The 21,568-nt window shown below is 35.0% G+C and overlaps 1 protein-coding gene across 1 annotated transcript in view; it reads right to left on the bottom strand.

Moving 5' to 3' along the window:
- Nucleotides 1-21,568, bottom strand: part of ITGB8 (integrin subunit beta 8) — an 83,511-nt gene that overhangs the window by 20,121 nt on the left and 41,822 nt on the right. Inside the window, exons 4-8 of the mRNA XM_060632672.3 lie at nucleotides 16,651-16,897; nucleotides 15,158-15,323; nucleotides 14,401-14,559; nucleotides 4,073-4,168; nucleotides 726-815 (exon numbers count right to left, since the gene is read on the bottom strand). Coding sequence (XP_060488655.1) covers nucleotides 726-815; nucleotides 4,073-4,168; nucleotides 14,401-14,559; nucleotides 15,158-15,323; nucleotides 16,651-16,897 — 758 coding nt within the window. The remainder of the gene's footprint in view (nucleotides 1-725; nucleotides 816-4,072; nucleotides 4,169-14,400; nucleotides 14,560-15,157; nucleotides 15,324-16,650; nucleotides 16,898-21,568) is intronic.

Raw genomic sequence — 21,568 nt, 5'->3', positions numbered from 1 at the left:
TCTGGATTAAATGAGGTCATGTATGGAAAGTATCTGATTCTCAGTGGTATTAAAGTAACAATCAAAATTATTACAACATCTTAACAATGATTATTGTATCCAGTAATGACCTGTGTTGAGAGCAGATGTTTCTGTAAAACTTTACATTTGGTACTCACTCTTCGTTAGACTGGGAAGAGCATACAACTGTAATTCAATAAAATAGTATACCTCTTAAGGTGATTCTTTTAATCAAATTAGTTTGATAAAACTGCTAAAATAACTGATTAAACAATCAAGTGACTGACCTAGGAAACACCAACAGAGTCCTCTCAGTCATCTCTATATCCCAGATTATTCAACCTGACAGGTTGCTGCTTTAAATAGTGTGGATTTCTTGACCTTTACAACATAGGAAATTGTGACATTTATGGTAATAAAGTATATTCTATGGCCGTGATTTAGTGACTTACTTAACATTTGATTTGGAAGGAAATTTAGATAGGCTCTAGCCTGACCCGCGTTTACTGTCAATGAGACAGTGAGGTACAGAAAGCTGAACTGACTTTCCCAAGGTTTCATGACTAGTTAGTAGTAGAGCCAGGGCTAAATTAAAATTCCTAACTTTTAACCTGATTTTCTGTCCACCATTCCTCTCAAGATGATAAGGCCTTAATTTGTATCCTGCTGCAGAAATTGGGGTTAAGAGTTTACATGAAAAAAAATAGTGTTTAATATATACATACCTGATAGGCTTCTACTACCAAATTATTGAGGTTTGCAGCCTTTGATTCTATTTCACCAGCAATGGTGCCAGGCAAGAGGGGTAGAAGGTCCTAGAAAACATACCAATAGCAGTTACATGACAGTGGTATATGGTGGTTCAGCAATCAACAAATATTAAACATTTTTATAGTTATTAGTGGAAGTTGAGCCATTACATGAATGAAACAAAATATAAGATACAAGAAAAATGTGAGCAACCAAGTAGGGCAGCCAAAACACATACATCTGAAATGGGAGTGTGTGTATGTGTATATGCATGAGACTGTATGCATGCACAAATTACATGTTGATCTAAAAACCCAATCAAATACAGACCAGCATTTTCCAAATTATTTCTCATGTTCCATGAAACATAGTTATCAAAAGGGTTCTGAGGGCAAGTAAGTTTGGAAAGTTCTTCATATGGTTTCTTCCCTTTAAGTACTCAAAATGCACACCTGCAAAGTAAAGGTTCAGAGAAGTCCTGCAATTTGGAAATAATTTAGCAGCATTTGTTGCAGCATTTCCAACATTTTTAAGTCACAAAACTTTTTCTCATGTAACATATATAAATATTTTGCAGAACTACTATTTTGTGGAGTGACCTATAGGACATGTTGTCCCAGACTGGAGAAAAAATCATTGTCACAAGTGGAGCCTTCATGGAGTGGGTATTCTTGATGGATGGGATTTAACAATTATGGAGAAAACTCTAGGTATTCCTAGTGAGAAAGTGAGAATTAGTGAAGGCTTAAAGGTTTACTGGTTTAGATGAAGTAAGAAAAGAGAAGAAACCAGTCTGACTGGAGTGAAGGCTGCATATTTATAAGGAATCAGATTATAGAAAGACTTGAAATCCATTTATACACACATTTTACCATTCACAAATATCATTAAATTCCTGCCATATGCCAGCCACTACTTGGACATTAACAATTTGTTATCTTAGGTCATAGGGAAAATTTATCACTTACAGATTTTTAAAAGCCAATCATTTAACCTTTATTGTATACCTATTATGTACCACTTTGGAGTTTCCATCCTTAAGGATTTCATAGGTATATAAATGACAACTTCAAAAAACAATGTACACATGAAGTAATAGAGATATGCAGAGACCTGAAGGAGAGGGATACCCAGCAAGTATTTGAGGGCTGCAAAAGTTGTCAGGGATTGTTACCTGGAGGCGGTGACTCATGAGCTGTATCTTAAAGGATGACTAAGAGTGAGCCAAGTAATGAGGGAAAGAGACTTCCAGGCATGGGGGATACATAACAAGAACAAAGGCACAAAGGAAAGAAAGAGCCTGGTGAGTGGGTGAGTATATGTGCACAGAGGCAAGCAGGAACGAGATGAGCTCATATGCCACATTAAAGACTTGATCCTTTAAATCAGAATGAACCACTGGAATATTTTGCTGTAGGGAGAACTGTGGTCACAATTGTGATTTAATAGATCATTCTGCAGCCAAGTGGAGGATGAATGTGGGACATGGATTAGGAGGCTGTTACAACCCAGATGGAAGTGACTGATAAAAATATGTCTGGGCAGCCAAAGTAGGTGACTCCAAGGGTAGACACAGGCCTCCTCACAGGACTCATCCGGCTTCTGGAGCCTGTTGATTCCTACTTTGCACAGATCCTACTTTGCCCAGAATTCAATTAATAATAAACCTGGTTTTATGGTTTTATCAGTCAATGAAAATCTGTTTAAAGGAGTAGGGAGAAACTGCTAAAGCCAATAAGAGCAGCAAGTATTAAGTAATCCGTAGCAAAGCAGGAAGAGGCTAGAGCAGTAACAAGCTACACGATAATTTGAAATTCAACTATTAAACTTAGAGGTTAAGAACACAGGATTTAAGCTGTTAGGAAAGTTTGGGCAAATATGTAACCTCTCTGAATGTGTTTTCTCAACTTTAAAGTGGGCTTTAAATTAGTAATACTTCCCTTGTTGTTATGAGTATTATATGAATTCATGTTAATAAACTCAGTGCCATACCATAGTAAGAACTCAGTAAGTGGAATCTGTTACTATTGTTAATAAAGTAGTTTGGGCATTTAATTTGGAGTAGAGCCCTACTTCTGTGACTATTAATAATTGTCACATTAAAAAGGGGTTCCATGGTGTATCAGCTTGGGAAAACAGGGAATTGATTAAAGTTTCACTGTAGATTTCTAAGGGAAGAAGTGGCATGATTAAAGTAGTGCTTTCAGATGATACATAGAAGTGGTCAGGTATTGGGGAAATTGATGGAGGGAATACCAGCTTTGTGACTAATGCAAATTGATTCAAGCATTTATTGAAACCGAAGGATATTTAGTTTTTCTGAAGTATTGAAAGAAATAAGTAGGGGTGCCTGGGTGGCTCAGTCAGTTGAGCGTCCAACTTTGGCTCAGGTCATGATCTTGTGGTCCGTGAGTTCGAGCCCCACGTTGGGCTCTGTGCTGCCAGCTCAGAGCCTGGAGCCTGCTTTGGATTCTGTTTCTCCCTCTCTCTCTGCCCTTCCCCCACTCATGCTCTCTCTCAAAAAAACTAAACATTAAATTTTTTTTACAAAAGAAATAAGTAAAGGACAGTGAGAGTGGAAAGAAGAGGCAGAGATAACAAAGGAGATGGAGATCCAGTGAACAGACACGTGCAATGAAAATCAAGGAGTCACATCATGAAAATGAAGAAAAGAGAGTTTTCTGGAAAAAAGAACCTAAAAGACTGTGAAAAGAATATGACAGCAGGGTCACAGAAGCAATTTTTTGTTGGGGGTGGGTCCCACAATGCTGCCAGAGTGACATGGTTTTGCCAAACATCTGTTCTGTTTGTGGGTCTGATCTGGCCTGAAGGATTGTGGACAAAACCAAGATTCTTCTTCCATAGGAAAGCTCTAACTGGATCAGCCACTTCAGTGACTCCTCTTGTTCCTTTGTTGGAGGCCTAGACCAAATCTAGGTATGTTGTTACCAGTGAAAACTAAGCTGATGTTCCCCAACCTAATCTATTATAAGAATATGCCCAGGGATTGAATAGAAGCAGGAATCCATACATGAAAGGTGCAGTTGGAATGTGAACCACTTTTTACCTGATAAAAGTCTTCTCCATTAATGTCACAGTAACACACTAAGTATCAGTGCCCAGACTTGGTTCTAAGTGTTGTAAACAAAGAATTTATACATAAATGTTTACTTAAGACACTGTGTAGTATACATTAGCTACTACTTTATAAAATTCAGATAGTAAAAAGTATAATAACTCCAGACTCCTTACCTGGGGACCCAAGAAGTATTCTAACTACCAATGCAAACATTTTAGTTTTTATATTTTGGAATTCACGCACCTTATACCAATGAAACTGTTTTCCTTGAACGGCAAAGATGACATTAATGTTGTTGTCTATTAACTTCTCAGAAAGTTGGCCTAGTGAGGGATGTTCCTGAAAAAGATAATGAAAAAAAGAAGGGATTGAAATTTATTAGCTCAATCCCATACATACCCAAACATCTATTATGAGGAAAACCATATGACTGACATAAAAATATATTGTGTTGGGAAGGATTAAGATTTTATTAGAGATGTTTAAATTAAAAAAAAATAAGATCAATATCAACATATTAAGGATATTTTCTAGATAAAAGCCCTATATAAACCTGTAAGTCAGAAAAATGAAGAAGGTTAAATCAACATTATGCAAAGTGTGTTCAGCACCTCTTTAGATTAACTTTGGTCTCACAGTGTTATCACTAAAAGATAATGTACTATTCAGAAATAGAGACACATTAGTGACAGTCACATTCTGAAATTTAGTAACAAGTGCTGAAATACAAATATATGCATGTATAAACATAAATACATGTATAATTGATATATAACATAGTACAAAAGCAGAAAACCTTGCACTCAAATCCCAGGTTGTCACTTTATGGTACAAATTCTATCTCAAGTCCATCCTCTGTAACATGTCAGTGGTTTCTGCCTTCCATGATTGCAAGCAAGATTAAAAAGATACCAATTGCATGTGATCTATTTAGTTCAGCTTCTTACATATGATAGGTACTCAAAACTAATAGCAGTTATGATTTTTTATTTCCAGCAGCTTGTACAAGAGGTATTCAGATCTCTCAGCTTATCAGTACACTTAACCTTTTCATCATGTGATATATGATAAATCTGTTTTACTTTGATAAATAAAACTTGTGCTGAGCTATACTTATTCTTGTGTTAGTGAGAAAGCTGGGGAAGAGTAGGAGAAAGGGTATACAATTTAGTAAATATGAGAAATCTGCCAACTATCGAATGGTATCTAAAGTTATACAGTTAGACATAGTACTTTATTTTTTCTTTATATAAATGGTCTTCCAGAAATTAAAGTGATGATCTCAAATAACAACTTCATAACTAGACAGTTCTCAGAGGGATGATGTCAAACTTCACCTGCAGTGGTCTTCACCTGTTCGTTGGTACTTAGTTGCATTAGCTAAGTTGCAACTAAGGATCATGTGGCTGAACCTAATACATATCATGTGATTCAAATTCAAATTCCTCTGTAGTTTTTACTCCTCCTTTCACCTTCCAATGCTAATTGTGTTTTCTTTAAGAGGAGATTTTGCTAAACCATCTTGGTTAACATTTCTGTGTTTTGGCAAACTATGTGAACTTAGTAAAAGAATTAATTTGACCAGTTTCTCTTATAGCCTAAGCTGATACCCACATATTAAACTTACATACATAGATATAAGATAACAGCCTTGTTGTTAAAAATACTATCACTAACATGCTATGATCTGAATATTTGTGTCCTCCTCTCCAAATTCATACATTGAAATCCTAACCCCTAAGGTGATAGTGTTAAGAAGTGGGCCTTTGGGAGATGATTGGATCATGAAGGTGGTGGAGTCCTCATGAATGGGATTAGTCCTATTATAAAAGAGGGCCATAGGATGCCTGGGGGACTCAGTCTTTTGGGCATCTGACTCTTGATTTTGGCTCAGGTCATGATCTCATGGTTGTGAGATAGAGCATGGCACTCGCTTAGGATTCTCTTTGTTCCCCTCTACCCCTCCCCAGCTCACACATGTGCCCTCTCTCTCAAAATAAATAAACTTAAAAAAAAAAAAAAAAGAAAAGAAAAAGAGGGTCATTGGAGACCCTTCCACCATGTGAGGTGGTGAAAACATTACAGATAGAAGGTGTCATGTATGAACTAGGAAAGGGTCTCTCACCAGATCCCAGAATCTGCCAGTGCCTTGATCTTAGATCCCAACCTTCTAGAACTGTGAGGAATAAATTTTTATTGTTTACAAGTCACCCAGTTTATGGTGTTTTGTTACAGCAGACAGAATGGACTAAGATAATAACCATAACAAATACATCTCATTTCTATATAACCTATTATTGTGGTAAAAAAACAAATCAAATTTACATGAACTTCATTTAAATGTGATATGAAACTAATTTATGAAGAGGTTTAAGAAGTATTACCACATGGATTTGCATCAGAAAAAATTCTTCGCAGAGCAATTCTTAAGAATATAATTGTAAACTAATAGAAAAACAATTCCCAAAATATAAGTTCTGCTAGATAAATTCTTATGCCTTGTTGATACTATGTATACTCTTAAAATACATTTCTGACAATTTCCATAATGCTAGTGAATTAAAGAGAACAAGTCCAGGAAGGAAACAACAAATCTATTTGTATTGGGAATATATTTTTTAATGGTAACAACTACTTTTGAAATAGTTTCACTTTGACAAAAAATAACCAGTTTGCCAAGCATTCCCCCTTAGTTTTTGAAACCATTCATATTTTAAGGATAATTTAATCCATATGTTTTTAACCAGTTTATACTTAACTCACATAAAATCAATATTTAAAGAACAGTTCCAAATGTAAGCAGCTTTTGGAGCCTTCTTAATCTTTTTTCCCTTTTCAAAAACAGGAAGTCACATTGACCAAAAGTACACAAAATTTAAATCTAGAAGGTTCTAGCTTGGTCAGAAGCTCATTAAGAGGTCAGTTGGATTTTAAGTTTAAAAGACACATTTTTTTGAACCCTACAAAGAAATCTGTTTTAAAAGAAAATTCCAGCTACTTCGAGGTAGATTTGTTAAAATTACAAATGTTTAACAGATGTTTAAATAAACCACTGTTGACAGGAGAACTGTGGATTAATGGCCGCTTTTGAAGCCCCTTCCCCTTTCCTCCATGAAGCATATTATCTTTTAAATATTTTATCTTTTCTGTCTTGTATTTCACTAACAGAACACTCCCTCTCAGCCAGATGTCCAATTCTGGTGACGTCAGTGCTCCTCATCTCTAACTCCCCCTCTGTCCAACCCATTACATATTGTTTCTCTAAACTCTGAAAATAATTAATAGAGATAACAGGCATTTCAGGGGCAAAAGGGAAAAGGGAAAGCAATGTGCCAAGACAGCTGCTAAGTAATTAAGGGCAAAAGGATTCCTTTCACATTTTTCTTCTTCACCAACACCTTCGCTGTGACTTGTGGGAAATAACTTATAAATGTCAGAAGGAAAGAGGAGGTAAGAAAGATTCATTGGGAGCAATTCCAGTTAAAGAGATAGTTGTGTAGAAGTGTATGGGAGAATTTTAATAATGTGCATAAATAGTGACGAAAAAGAGAAGTGTTTAAGATTCTTTTCATAAAACTGAACTTGATGGTAAAAATTTTTATAAGCTAATAGAGAATTTGCAGTAGTGAATATCATCATAAGATGAAAAAAGACCAATGTCTTGTTAAATAAAGTACGCAATTATCTGGATTATATTTTTACAGTTCACGTTTTAGAAGAAAGAGATAAAATGAAAGTACTCTGATAGCAGAGATTTATTTAGAGATAAAGACTTTAAATTATGTGTTGTCAATCTCCATCTCTGGCAATAGCCTATTTTCCATTTGCATAGTTGCACAGTAGTAATCACATAGACCAGGGTTTCTTATCAGTGGCTCTATTGACATTTTGGGCTATGTATTCCGTGTTGTGGGTGTACTGGTGTCCTGTGTACTGTGGGTATTTAGCAACATCCCTGGCCTCTACCTACTAGATGTCAGTATCTCCTGCCTTCCCCAGTTGTTTGTAACAACCAAAATGTCTCTGGAGATTGACATGTCCTCGGGAGGGCAAAATCACTCCAGTTGAGAACCGTACCAAGAGCAGGGGCTCTGGAAACAGACCACCTGGGCTTTAATTCCTGGTTTTGCATTTACTAGCTATGTGATGCTGGATAACTGTTGTAACTTTTCTGTGATCCAGTTTCCACATCTATGAAACAGGTATGAATATTAGTACCTACCCTTCATAGTTACAGTGGGGATTACGTGAGTTAATATGTATAAAGGCTTTTACTTACCATTCTGTAATTATTAAATTCAGATTAATGGTGAATAGGAACTCATGTCCTGATGTGACACTTCATGGCATTTACTGTAGGCACTACTATATATAAGGCTGTGTGACCACAGACTAATTCCTGATCCCTATAGTGCCCCCATTTTCTTATTTATAAAATGGAGGCACTAGCAATATCTATCTCACTATGATGTTGGGTGATGTTATATAACGTAATGTGACAAGTACCATAGGACTTAATAAAAGATAGCTTTCAAGAAAATACTGCTTAGTAAAAGCCATTTGGAGGACATTACTAAAGGTTAGATAGTGGGCTATGCTTGGATAAGCTATGCTTCATTTGCTTCATTGGTTTTGCCTTTGTACCTGGCCCCTCAAATGTTTGAATTTGTGGCTCCTGGCAAACACACTATCATTGTAATCATGCTATCCCAATTACTGAAGGAGGGGGATGGACTGATAACTTTTGTAAGCTTTTCAATGAAGAGTGGTAATAAAAATTTTCTGCTTAAATATGATTGAACTGAAACATATCATTTAATTGGAACATTCTATTTCATAAATATTTTCATCACATTTTATTTTTATTGTGCCACTTTTGCAAACCATTATATTTTTCAGAGCTCATTTTCAAAGCCATTATAAAAGCAGTGCCAGACTACTCTAAGCCTAACCCAGGTGTTTCTGTGTGCAGCCTTTGCTTTCAATTTAAAAGAAAAAAAAAAAAAACAACTAAATATTGTTTGCAGAGATCATTCTCTGGCTATTTTTCTTTGAGCATGAGAAACATTCAGATTAGATCTATTCTAAAGTTATTATTGAAGTCATTATTGTTCTTATGGCATTTATAATTTAAAAGTTAAGAGAGCAGTAAGCTGAACAGAGGCATTTTGTTAGTTTTAAAAGTTTTAACACTATTTAAAAAAAACTCAACTGCACGTGGACTTAAAACAGGATATAAAATTTTCTAGGTGCATTCTGCCCAGGTGACATTTCCTTTACTTTCCTGATTTTGCATATTCATAAAGCCCAAAGGTGCTAAAAAACTTTAAACTGGTCTTATCTCTTTAATTGATTTTAGAAGTTATAGTTTTAGGTAGTTTTAAACACAGAGAAAAAAGTAAGAAATAAGGTGAAAAGTATTATTACATGCTTTAGTGGAGCCATATTAGAATTACTGTTATTATTATTCCCATAATTACAAATCGGTAATTTCCCTGCGACTAAATAGATACTAATGCTCTTAAAAGGATGGTTTTGGTTTAGACAGTCTCTCCATTTTACTTTAAATAGTTATTGTGCTGTTATGCCTCAGTCTGTGACAAAAGGTAGAAGATTAGGGGTTATTCTAGATTTATTTTTCATTAGAAACAGCATTCAGTATCATGCAAAATCAGGACTATTGTATAAACTTAGGCTTGGAAAGTATATTTTTAGGTGTTCAAAACATTTAGAATAATTATTTTGGGAAGACTTCAGGGTTGAATATGCTTAAAACTATTTTTTAAATGACTCCTAATTTAGGTTTCTTTCAGTGTCACCAAAATTACTCACATTCATTGGTCTTCTGAAAAGCAGTCAGTACTCAGTATGAAGACTGTGGTATAGGGGGCAAGCTAGAGATCTGAGAATCAAGTACCCAGAGCAAGATATTTGCCCTCCCTCTCCACTTCATTGTGGATGGGTATATGATGCTTACTCTGTTGGGTTGATTCGGAGATTTAATGAGCTAAGGTATGTGGAGGGTCCAGCAGATAGATCATAGAGCTTAGGGTTGGGGGTAATAAATGGAGGCAGTCAGCATAAGCACAGCAATGGATTCTGCTATTAGACAGCATAGGTGTGGATCTTGACTGATATTTGTAGTACCTCAGTGACCTTGCATAAATTAACTTGAGGTCTCTAAGTTTCAGCTTCCTTGTTTATAAAATGGGTTGAAGAGATATGAATGAGATAGCATAAACAATATGCTCAACAATGTGCCAGCATAAAATAAGTGCTCAATGAATTAGCATTTTTATTGATATGTGTCTGAGACAAAGAAGATGAGAAGCAGAAAAAGGGAAACATTTAACACTTTCTGAGGTTATTTCTAAGTTACTTCTTAGTCACAGAGCAGCAAAAATAAGTAAAAAGTCTCTTTACTAAAAGATTAATATTGTCTCCTTACATGGAATGCTATATAATAGCATTAATTATAAATGACGCTCTCAGACATTTGAAAATGTCAGAAATAGCCCTGTCAGAAAAATAGGAACACAAATAAATATAATAACTTTAACTTTTGTTAACTCAACAAAGTTATAGATTAAATTAGTCAAGCATCTTGTCAGGCTCCCTATCTTCAGCAGCAGCTCTGGAAAAACTGAATATAATTCCAAGTAGTTGAGATACATGGAGGAAAAAAAAGCCTTCCTAACTGGCTTACTATAAGTGAATAACATGTTAAATAAAGTTACATGAGAAATCACAAGCAGAATATTGACCGTTTTCACCCATAAAGAAGCAAAACTCTTTAGTAATGCCTAATATGCCTTCTGCAGTTCAGCTTCTGTCCTCTAAGATGGTGACCAGTTCAGCAGTGAGTATATCCAATTGAGGCTTCAGGGGAGGGAATGAACTATGAATCCTGAAGCAAGGGGATTCTGAGGAGTTATGTGATAGGAAAGATGAAGAATCCCTGAACCATAATATGATGAGACAAAAAAAGAAAAAAAAAAGGCTGGATAGAAAAAGAAACACCAAATCTAAGCTACTAAATACATTTAGGACTATGGTAGGATTTTTGCCAATTTGCATATCTCCATCCAGAACAGACAGTCATAACAACCTTTAAAAATCCACGAATAAGGAAGGGTTCATTGCATGGCTGGTGTGCCTCTTCCAACTTTTGCTCCTCAGCTCCCTTTCACTGTTACTGTAGACCTTGGTGTTATTCTTGGCCACTGCCAAGCATGGGGTGAATACTGTAAGGAAGTCTCTGAGGGAGGCTGAGAATCATCCTGGAGGAGCTGGGTGGAGAAACAGGTTGAAATTCTAGACCCAGTATTAATAACTTTCTTCTATACCATTAATGATTTTTATACTAATACCTACTATTTTAGAAAGAATGCCATATTTTAAACAGCCATTATTACTGGATAAATTATAAAACTATATTACTCAAGTTTTCATTCTGGAATTAGAGAAAAAGCAGTGGAAAATGTAATTTATTCAATAGTATGATATTATTTTCCAATATCCATATACTAATTTTAATAATGTGTAAATAGAAACTATTTTTAATTCTGTCTTCTTTATTCATGTAAGCCAAATTATGTGCTTTATGTCTTTCATAAGTAAGACTGCAACCAGGAAATTAGATCAGAAATTACACCAAGGACTTCACTGCTGTATTTCTTGTACTTTTCCCTTGAGACACTGTGGCAAAGAATACAGATTTTAATTTAAGATTGAACTGGACTGAGCTACTTGAGCCCCACCTCTGCTACTTATTAAAACTTCTTAGCTGTCTGTCCTTAGTCAACTTACTTAAGTACTTCTACCCTCAGTTTTTCTGTTTGTTAAAAAAAAAAAGGCTAATTATGACTACTCTACAGTTGCTGTAAAGATAAATTCAATGCTGTATGCAGTGTTTGCTATAGTGGTTTCAGTTAATAAATACCCCAAACATGGTAGTTGTTGTTATTTTGGAAGTCACATTGACCCTCATGAAATAGCTATGTGTACAAGTAGCAGAACTCTGGCCCATGTTATTTAATCATATAAAAGGTCTTTTATCAGTTATTTCCTTTTATAAATAAAACAACCAGAGTCTTAGACCAAGAAGCCCAGATACCATTCAACATTGCTGGTGTTGGCCGCAGGAGGTAGAGCCAGTAAGTGAAGTGTTTAATTGCTTGTCTAACTTATACCTTTTTAATTTCCTCTATAATGGCCAAATAGGAGAGAGATGGAGATCATTTTAAAATAAGCAGGTAAATCTGCTTAGAGTCAGGTTCAGGGTAGCTTTGGATATAGGAAGGTTCAGAGCAGTAGCACATCTTGCAGATATAAATGCATAGTCGAGGGATCAATCAATATGCTTCAACTTCTTTTGTTTTAGGGCAGTGTCCCTGGAAATGAAGGGAATGAGAATTCTTAGGAAGAAGATCCCTTAAAACAAAGACCTGGGATAAATGAGATAAATATTTTCTTCTAAGGTATTAACAAACACACTGCTCCTTGGTTTACTCAATATACATCAGTGACATGTGGAAGTTTCATTCTGTTAAGTAGGTGGAACAAAGTTCAAGAAGGCAAATGCAGTTGATGACAGATTATCCAAATTCCTGATGTCATAAGAGCCCAAACACGGTGCAAAATTCCACCAGAATTATAATTAATTTCCATAAGGTTATATGGCATGGTATATGTCTAAAATTATGAGAGCATTTCTTTGCCTTAAGGAATCTTTCCAAGATGGACAGCAGCACCCTCTAAATATAATTATAAAGACATGACTTCAGTGACTTGGCAAAAATTCAAAAGGATAATGCAATGCAATTTGAGAATAATGTGATTATTATTTTTTCTTTAAAAAAATGCTTCTCCTTGGCTCACAATAGAATAGTTACTCTTGTCTCCTCCTCCACTCCCTGGTAAATAATTAGAACTCTATCTCAGATTTAAAAGGTTAAATAGAAGGAAGGAAAGATAAGAAATGACTAAATTAAAATGGGTGGGTCTACCAAAGTGAAATGTGACTGAATAGAAGAGAATTAGAAAAGGGAAAGACATTATTGGAATAATTCCAAATCCCCAATTTTAAAATTCAAACTCTAGTTACCTTTTAAAATCTTTAAATTTTGAGGCTGCTATCGAGGGCTAAACCAACCAAGGGATGAACTTATTCTATGCAGTAATATTTGCTCCTCTAGATATTTAGTAAGTCTGGTAAGATGCTCCAGATTAACTAAATTTAAACTATTTAAATTTGACTCATGGGAACCACACAAATTTCTACATAACTTATATGCTTCTAATATTGAAATTCCCAAAGTGTGTTTGAGGATGAGGTGCCTTGGAGCACTACGGTACACTTACCAGAGCGCCTTGGAATATCTTTAAATTTCAAGGTGATAATTTGACATCTGTCAGGTAGCCATGAACTACTAGCTGGAGGTAGTTTGTGTTTTTAAGATTACATTTGGCTTTGTTCCTTTAGATGATATCGTATCTTTCAAAACTGGGCAGCATGAAAATCAATGTGGAACAGGAAATGAGGGTGGTGATGTCTAGTCTGATTCTGAGGCTTGGCAGATTTCTATTCTTAAGTTCATTACTACGAATGACATAAATATACACACATGTATTTTTTGATGATTCATGTATATTATTTTTAATTGGCTACTATGTTCTTAGGACATAAATAGTTAAGTTTTTTGGATCTAACTACTTAATGAACAGAACTGTCGGATTTTTTTTCCTATAAAACCAGGGGAAAAAAATATGTAGACACTGGGATACCAAGATCTGAGTAAGTTGGAAGCTCTGTTCTAACATTGTGTATAAATAAGTTTGCATCAGAAATAAATGATGCTTCATACAGTTGATTTTCCACATGTAGAGTAGCTAATGCTGGGAAAGATGTGGTTCTAGGAGATTGTATTAAGTATATGATTCAGAGCTGAAGCTAATCCTCAGGAAGCAATCCAGTTATCCACTGATTTAAAAAAAGATCCCCTAAATATAGATAAGCTTCAGAGGGAAGGTGTGAGGTCCAGAATATTGAAAGCCAACCTTGTTTTATTCCTTTTTTTCTTAGTCTGTATTTAGTTCTCCCTATTATACTGTGAGGATTCTTCAGGCCAAATACACTTTTCTTACCAATCCTTAATATTGTTTTTAGATACCCACTATGCAGATCCAGTTGTTTTTAATATAAAGCAAAAAGTGTATACATATATATGTATACACACACACACACACACACACACACACACACACACACATACATATACACACGTTTCCTTTTAATGTTATTTAATTCCATACACAGTAAGCTCCTATATCACTTTCATTTTAGCATATCAGAGACTCAGCTACTAGATGTTGTTAAAGTGTTTTAGTCTTAATATATCAATCAGCATTTACCGATTGCATTATTACATAACTTTTCTCTCATGGTGTATCCTAACTCTGGATCATGCCCATTCAGGTAATTTCTTGGTACAAGAACAGGTGAATTGTCAATTTAAACCTATATCTTGGCCAAAAGAATCATAACTACTAAGAATCTATTGCTATGTTACCATGCTTGTAGATCTGACGTAGATGTTGTTTTTCAGATGGCAGTTTCCGTCATTTGGCACCACTATGCCTGCCAATTTGCTATCAAGAGCAAGATGAGATGTCTGATCTGTCATCACCAGCAGCAATCTTTTAGCTTCTTTTCGCCATCCAATATGACTCTTAAAATAAACATGTAATTAGATCTTGTACCATACCATAGATCTGTACTGTGGTCTCGATCTCAAGAAATGTAAAGTTGGGAATTTAACAAACATTAAGTCAGGCTAGAATGATGTGTGTAAATACAATGCTGTTTCCTAAATAGCACTACCTTTTATTTGTATACCCTCTATTTTACCATAGCCATTTGACTGCACATCTCACAGCTAGAGATTTCTGGCACTCCCCCAGAGGAAGAACAAGCCAGGGCTACAAAGTGCAGAGCACCAACACAATGTGAGTAGGAAAACAGGCTATTTCGGGCTCTTCTTTGGAAAGTGGTAAGTGAAAAAGAGTAGCCCTTTTGGAAAGGATTTTCCAAGTGTGTAAGTTATTCTTTCCCTTTTATATTTTCCTATTTATTCCCTATTATTCCCTCTCCCAATTTAGCCCCTCTGTCCTGAACACATACCAAAATGAATAACACTGGTGACAAGTAAGAGTCAGAAGAATGTATTCTTCTATATTATGTTCTGACTCTATACACCAAAGAGGAAAAAAAAATATTAAATTCTTGGGGAATTTTGTATCTGAGCAAAATGATATGAAACTTCTTACCTCACAGACAGCTGCCTGAAGCATGGCATCAAAACCTCCTTCAGGTGTATCTATATTTCCGGAGATCTTTTGTCTGTGAACTGCTTTTTCAAACTCAGTAATGTTCTCTGTCAAAGATAGTACATGGATGTATCCATGGGGAGGCATACAGTCTAAATTGTAGTCGCTGTGTAAAAAAAGAAGAAATGCAAATTCTATTTTGCTATGCTTCATTCAAAGATCCAAAATACTACTCACAGTAAAATTGTGTGGTTTGGTGTAAAAAAAGAACATAGAATAATTTTTTTGCCAAGGAACTTTTATTAGAGAAAAGCAGTACTTTATAAAATCACAGAAAAGTTCAATACTGTTGGATGTTTCTTTGCAAGTAGGAAATAGGAATATAATGGTTTGGTATCCAAAAACTAAAGACTAAACGTGTTCAATATAGGACACCTACAGAGCTTTTGTTATGCTAATATGCATGGCTAGTTTTTAAGAGGAGATAAGAATTTGCAGTGCTTTCCTATCATATTTGACCATGGAATAGTTGAAAAACACTTTTTGGGAAATGTTTTTTTAGGAACTTAGTGAAAACATTATACCATTGTTTGATATTTAAAATATTATGCTAGTTTTTAAAGTGATAATTGGGGTGAAAGTATCAATGAATCATGAAAGTTTATTAAAATTGTTTTGAGAATCCCATGATGTCCCCCAAAGTGCGAACAATTTCTCAGGCACATGCACGTTCAGGAGAAGGTGCACACAGCTCCATGAGGAGCATCCATTACAACAGTTAGCAGAGTTGTTTGGGCAGATTAGAGTGTACACTCTAAAGTGATCTGGAAAGATTATGGAAATAGGAAAGATGTTAAAATGAAATGTTATATTAACGAAGAACTGAACACATTTCTCTCTCAGCACTCGACAGGATAATTAGGATACTGTGTGAGAAACTTTTATTTTTAAGGTTAGTTCTTGTTTCATAGTGGAGCATATGCTATTTAGAATCAGAGTTTCAAAATGATAAGAAAAGAGGCTCTTTCAGCAGAGCTTTCTTTGAAGTCACATCTTAAACAACAAAATTACAAACCTAGTCACAACACAGTAAAGGAAAGACAGTGGCAGTACTGGCAATATAAGCACTTTAAATTTGACCAACCTTCATTTAACAAATTTGGAGCAATCAAAAAGGACAAAAACAGAATTCTCAAACAGGTATTGCTATACATAGTAGCCTGAATATTGGGGTTTTGTCTAAAATTACTAATATTATTTGTAGGGTTTTTTTGTGATAAAACTGAATCATATTTGAAAAAACATAAAACAAGAAGTCCCAAGTTATAAGCTCATAAGTTTTCGGATAAAAACATACTTCCTCTCCAAATATTTTCATTTCTCACTTAATAAAACAAATATAAAATTTAGTAAGTCATTTATATAAAAACAAATAGATTTTCTAAGAAAAAAATTAATTTGGCATTGTGAAATTCACATCAAGCTCTAGATACCTGCATTGATTATGAATCCTTTCTGGGTGGATGCTAATGTATGGTGAAACTGTTTTATCAACATATGAGCCAAATCCAAGGCGGAAGTCACGGGAGAAATATGACATTTTTCTAGATAAATCATTTCCAACGGAATTTAATTTTTCAATATTATTATGCATTGATGCTGAGACATCAACCAGGTAATAAAGATCCACAGGGTATTTCTTCAGAGGATGAATTTTCAGCATAAAATTAGCTTCCGCTTCTAGTTCAAAGAAACACAAACGTCATATAATATTCATTTTAAACATTTCAGGATAAGCTCTCAATGAATCGGTTATATTTTATATACAGAACAACTACCACAAATTTGTACATAATGAATGAAGTCAGGAACATCCTGGAATAATTTTAAAACAGTTTGAAAACTTCATCAATTTATTTGTTTCCAGCTTCTACAATGGATTTGTCACAATTCTGTAGTGCAGAGATAATAACATATGGGCCAGTATAAATGCAATAGGAAATATATTGCCACATGAACCTGTGTTTCCCTTAGTATCTAGGAAAGCATAGCACAGTATAGCAAGTAGCATTCTGTCTCAAGAGTAGGTGGCTGTATTGGTTTGAAAGTGGCTTTTGGTTTGAGGGAAACTAGAAAGGCATCTTAAGAAAAGTTACCTCTCACTGTATGCAGATGCAAATTTATCCCTTTGGGTTAAGGCATATTTACATATGAGATGTGAAAACTCTAGTACTTAGCAGTATGTTAACCTATTCAAAATAAGTAGTATGTCATTATGAATTAGATAATGAGATTCTTCCCGACAGTTAATCGTGAGAAGGAACGAGACAGTGATCTAAAGAATGGTACCCAGCAGTGCCCCACTGGGCACCTGGGCAATGTAGGGAACACAATTTGTCTAATGCATAGTGGATACTTGATAAACATATGTTGAGGAGGGATCATGGAGGCCAAGGAACTAGATGAGAGGAGAGGGTCACCATGAGGAGAAATGTGGGAGCTTCCCAACAACTGTCTGCAGTGCAATTTTATTTAATTCTCTATCCATTATCATTTGCTACAAGGACCTGTATCATTGTATATAAGGATATAGTACTCTATGGAGTTGGTAGTTCTGTAATTATTTTTAACTTATTTTTATTTATTATTTACTTATTTTATTTGAGTATAGTTGACACACAATGTTACATTAGTTTTAGGTGTACAACTTAGTGATTTGTCAAGTTTTTATGTTATGCTGTGTAGCTACCATCCGTACTGTTACATTGTTATTACAGTATTGACTGTATTCCTTATGCTGTGCCTTTTATTCCCATGACTTATTCATCCCATAATTGGAAGCCTGTAAGTATATGGTAAAAAGTCGTCAATTTAAATACAGGTAATTTGTGAATTTACATTTTTAAACAATAAAGTAAGTGCTTTGTAAGTCATTAAGTATCAGTGGAGAATAATTTGAGCAGAAAATTTTTTTAATAAACACCAATTTGTAAATACAATAGGTAGCCTGATCTACCTATCAAAAGAATCCTCTAATTTATCAAATCATATTTTCAGAAGTAGCAATAATTTCTTGCAAATTATTTTATAAGTCAGATGTTTTCAAGTCAGTTACAGAATGTATTCAAAATAATAAGGTTTTTCTGGCATGTAATAATAATGATGGGAGAAATTACTCATTACTAATTTGCCTGCATATTCTGGAAATCCCTTTACTGTAACACTCTTATTTTGGGTCCAAGCTTTTGGGAGGAGAATTTGGCGTGTGAAGGCCACCCATCCCACTCCCTCACTCCTTCCCTTTAGGAGCTGGGCTGCCTCCAAAGAGCGTATATTCAGCTCTGCTTTCCCAATGTCTAGCGAGAATGCCTGTCCCTGTGGAAATGTCTTGCTCTTTGGATGGAGAGGTTCAATTCAGGAGAATGTCAGAAATCTAGACAGAGCCAAGTTGATAAGAAATAGAAATGGAACATAATTGGGGAGTGTGGTTCATGTGGTTTAATGTGTGGATCAGCTTCTTCCTTTTTTTTTTTTTATTTTTTACCAGTTGTGTAATTGTTTTTTAACTGTTGACTTGGGTATAAGCTGAAGACCTTAGGCACTGACCACATGGTATTTTCATCTTGGTGATCATTACAGTTTATTGTGTCTCTGTCTAAAGATGAAAGTCTGTGTGCTTTCATGGAGTTATTGAATAATGCCCTAGATATTTAGTGTATTGTGCAGGTTGTTATAAAGTTGGTTCGTTATCTTAGCCAACAGAATCTGCAAAGGCATAGTTCCTTAGAGGACTAAGATATTAGGGGAGGTCCAACCAAATGTTAGCCATACAAGAGCTCTCAGCATACAGTAGCTGCTCTTAGCCTTGCAAGCAAATCGTGGTCTCACTGGCCTCAGAGAAGATGGCTGTATAGAAGCCTTGCCAAATGGTCAGGGCTGGAGGGTTTAGGCTTCTCTAGCTTGATTTTGAAGTATATAGACCTCAGCTTGGGCTGAGGCCTCAGTAAGACAAGTTTCTAATAAAGGGGAAAAGAGACTCTTCCCACGCACAGGCTTTTTAGTCATTGCTGGAGAAAACAAACATTACCCCTTTTAAACTGCAAGGCATTTGAGGTTCCTGTAAGGTTCTAGTTGTCAGCTCAAGTAGGCAGCCCTAAATAGACTAATCCCAAATTTAAGTATTTAAGTATGTTAAGGAGGAGACTGAAGGGGCCATGCTTGGATTATTGTTTTTCCCATAAGCTTGAGATATTTCCATATATGCTTTCTAGCTGGGTTTTGGCTTCATTTATATAGGAGGAAGAAACATTCTCTTGGAGGTAGTAGAAATACCTTTTCATGGGGACATGGATACTGTGTCCCCATATAAAATCTCCGCTCAGTTCATACTGGGGTGCCACCAACACAGGGCTCAAAAGACAGATGACATTAGAAATTTTGAATATAATGGATGAGAAAGAAACACATGTAAAAATAAGATTTGGTATCTGTGATCATCTTTGCTTTGAGGTTATCAATGTAGGCAGTAATGTCATAAATGCTACTCTGAGAGAGGTGGGTTCTTTTAGTGGCTAAGAGCTACTAAGTAACATAATCTACATAAAATATTTACTGCAGTATTTGGTACAATGTAAATATATATATATATATATATATCTATATATATATATATCTATATATATATGTGTATATATACACACATTAGTAATTATCATTAATACTATTACTAAATTATAAGCCTCATTAGGGTAAAAACTATTCATTTATCTCTGAAGCCTCTGGATTTGGTACATGCATAGGCACTCATAGATGTGTTTAACTAAACTACACTGAAGCACATTTTGATACAGCATTTCAAAAGGTCCACATATTTACCTTCCTGAGATGCTAATATCTATGACTTCTCTCCCACAGAGGAGGAAAGAATATCATCTGGCCCCAAATGTTTATGCTACTACTTATATTATTTCCAAGAAAGTTTCATTCTTATACCTTTTGAGATTCTAAAAGCTCAGATCCTTTCTTCTGTCAATTAACTTCAAAGGGAAGAAGTGAGTCTGTGACATAGAATAAGAAATAGGACTTGGGGGAAAGCTGAGACCTACTTAGAGCTATTGCCAGTATTGGTGTTAATAGTTCAAAGAATGAAAAGTAGTGAGAATGAGTTTTAAATCACTCAAATAATGGTGTTAACATCTCAGAAGATTTGGCTGAAACAACCATGATGGGACATTAAGAAAAGATAACTAAAAACGTTCTACATAAGATGAAATTGAAAAACTATAAGAAAATGTGGAAAACTAGCAGGAAGAAAGAAGAGCCAATTTCTTGTACTTGGGTGGGGGAAGAAGGCCCCAGAATGAGATGGGTTTGAAACATCAAGGCACAGACTCCAGCACGTTTCTGAATTTCTGTGGGGGATAAAATAAGGGATTGTGCCAAGGGGTAGAGGGGAAAAGAATGAATGACTTCTATATTTTTTATGGTTAATTTTTTTTAATTTAAGAAGAATACCTGAAAAATCTTATATTTTAAATTAAGCTACACTAAATTAAAGGGATTTTTTTTTACAATACAAAAATAAATTAATGTTGAAACATTTTCTTAAGTTAGTGAGGTATAGATTATACTTATCCTTATCATATACATTATATTACTTCTGAAGTAGAATTAGAGGATTTCTTTCTCTCTCCTACCTTCCTAAAGATTTCATTTCAGTGTTCTTAGGGAACATCAAGTAGGATCAGTAGCTTCTGTTACTATTTTTCCATAAGATTGATAGGTAAAAATAAGAAAAAAAGTATAGTTTAAGAAGTAAAAAGTAAAAGAAAGTGTCACTTTTAAATTTTTAAAATTTTAAAGATTCAATAATATATATTACATATATTAAATATACAATAGAATCCTAACATTGTTTAAAAAGTTTAGTTAGTATATGATATAATAGAAGTATTCATGAAAAAAATTTTAGATTCTTAATAGATGCTACATTGAACATAATGAATTTTATAAGATAAGAATAAGTGATTATAAATAAATCAAATCAATATCAATATTAAGGGATAAATTCATTTTACACTTAGGTATGCATTATATGTGTCATGGTAGAGAGGACTTTCATATCATGAGGAGTGATGTTTCTATATATCTGGAGTTGGTAAAGTGTAGCTTTATATGTTATGCTTCAAAGCTGGCATGTCAGGGTGCATGGGTGGCTCAGTCAGTTAAGCATCCAACTCTTGATTTTGGCTCAGGTCATGATCCCAGAGACATGGGATTGAGCCCTGAGTTGGGTCTGCGCTGACAGCACAGAGCCTGCTTGGGATTCTCTTTCCCACTCCCTCTGCTTCTCCCCTGAGCTCTCTCCCAAAATAAATAAATGAACTTAAAACAAAACAAAACAAAACAACT

This window comes from Panthera onca, chromosome A2 (assembly GCF_046562875.1).
Source record: "Panthera onca isolate mPanOnc1 chromosome A2, mPanOnc1 haplotype 2, whole genome shotgun sequence".
In the NCBI taxonomy this organism is placed as follows: Eukaryota; Metazoa; Chordata; class Mammalia; order Carnivora; family Felidae; genus Panthera; species Panthera onca.
Note: the sequence above shows the minus strand (reverse complement) of the source record. Positions and strands in the feature narration are given on the sequence as shown.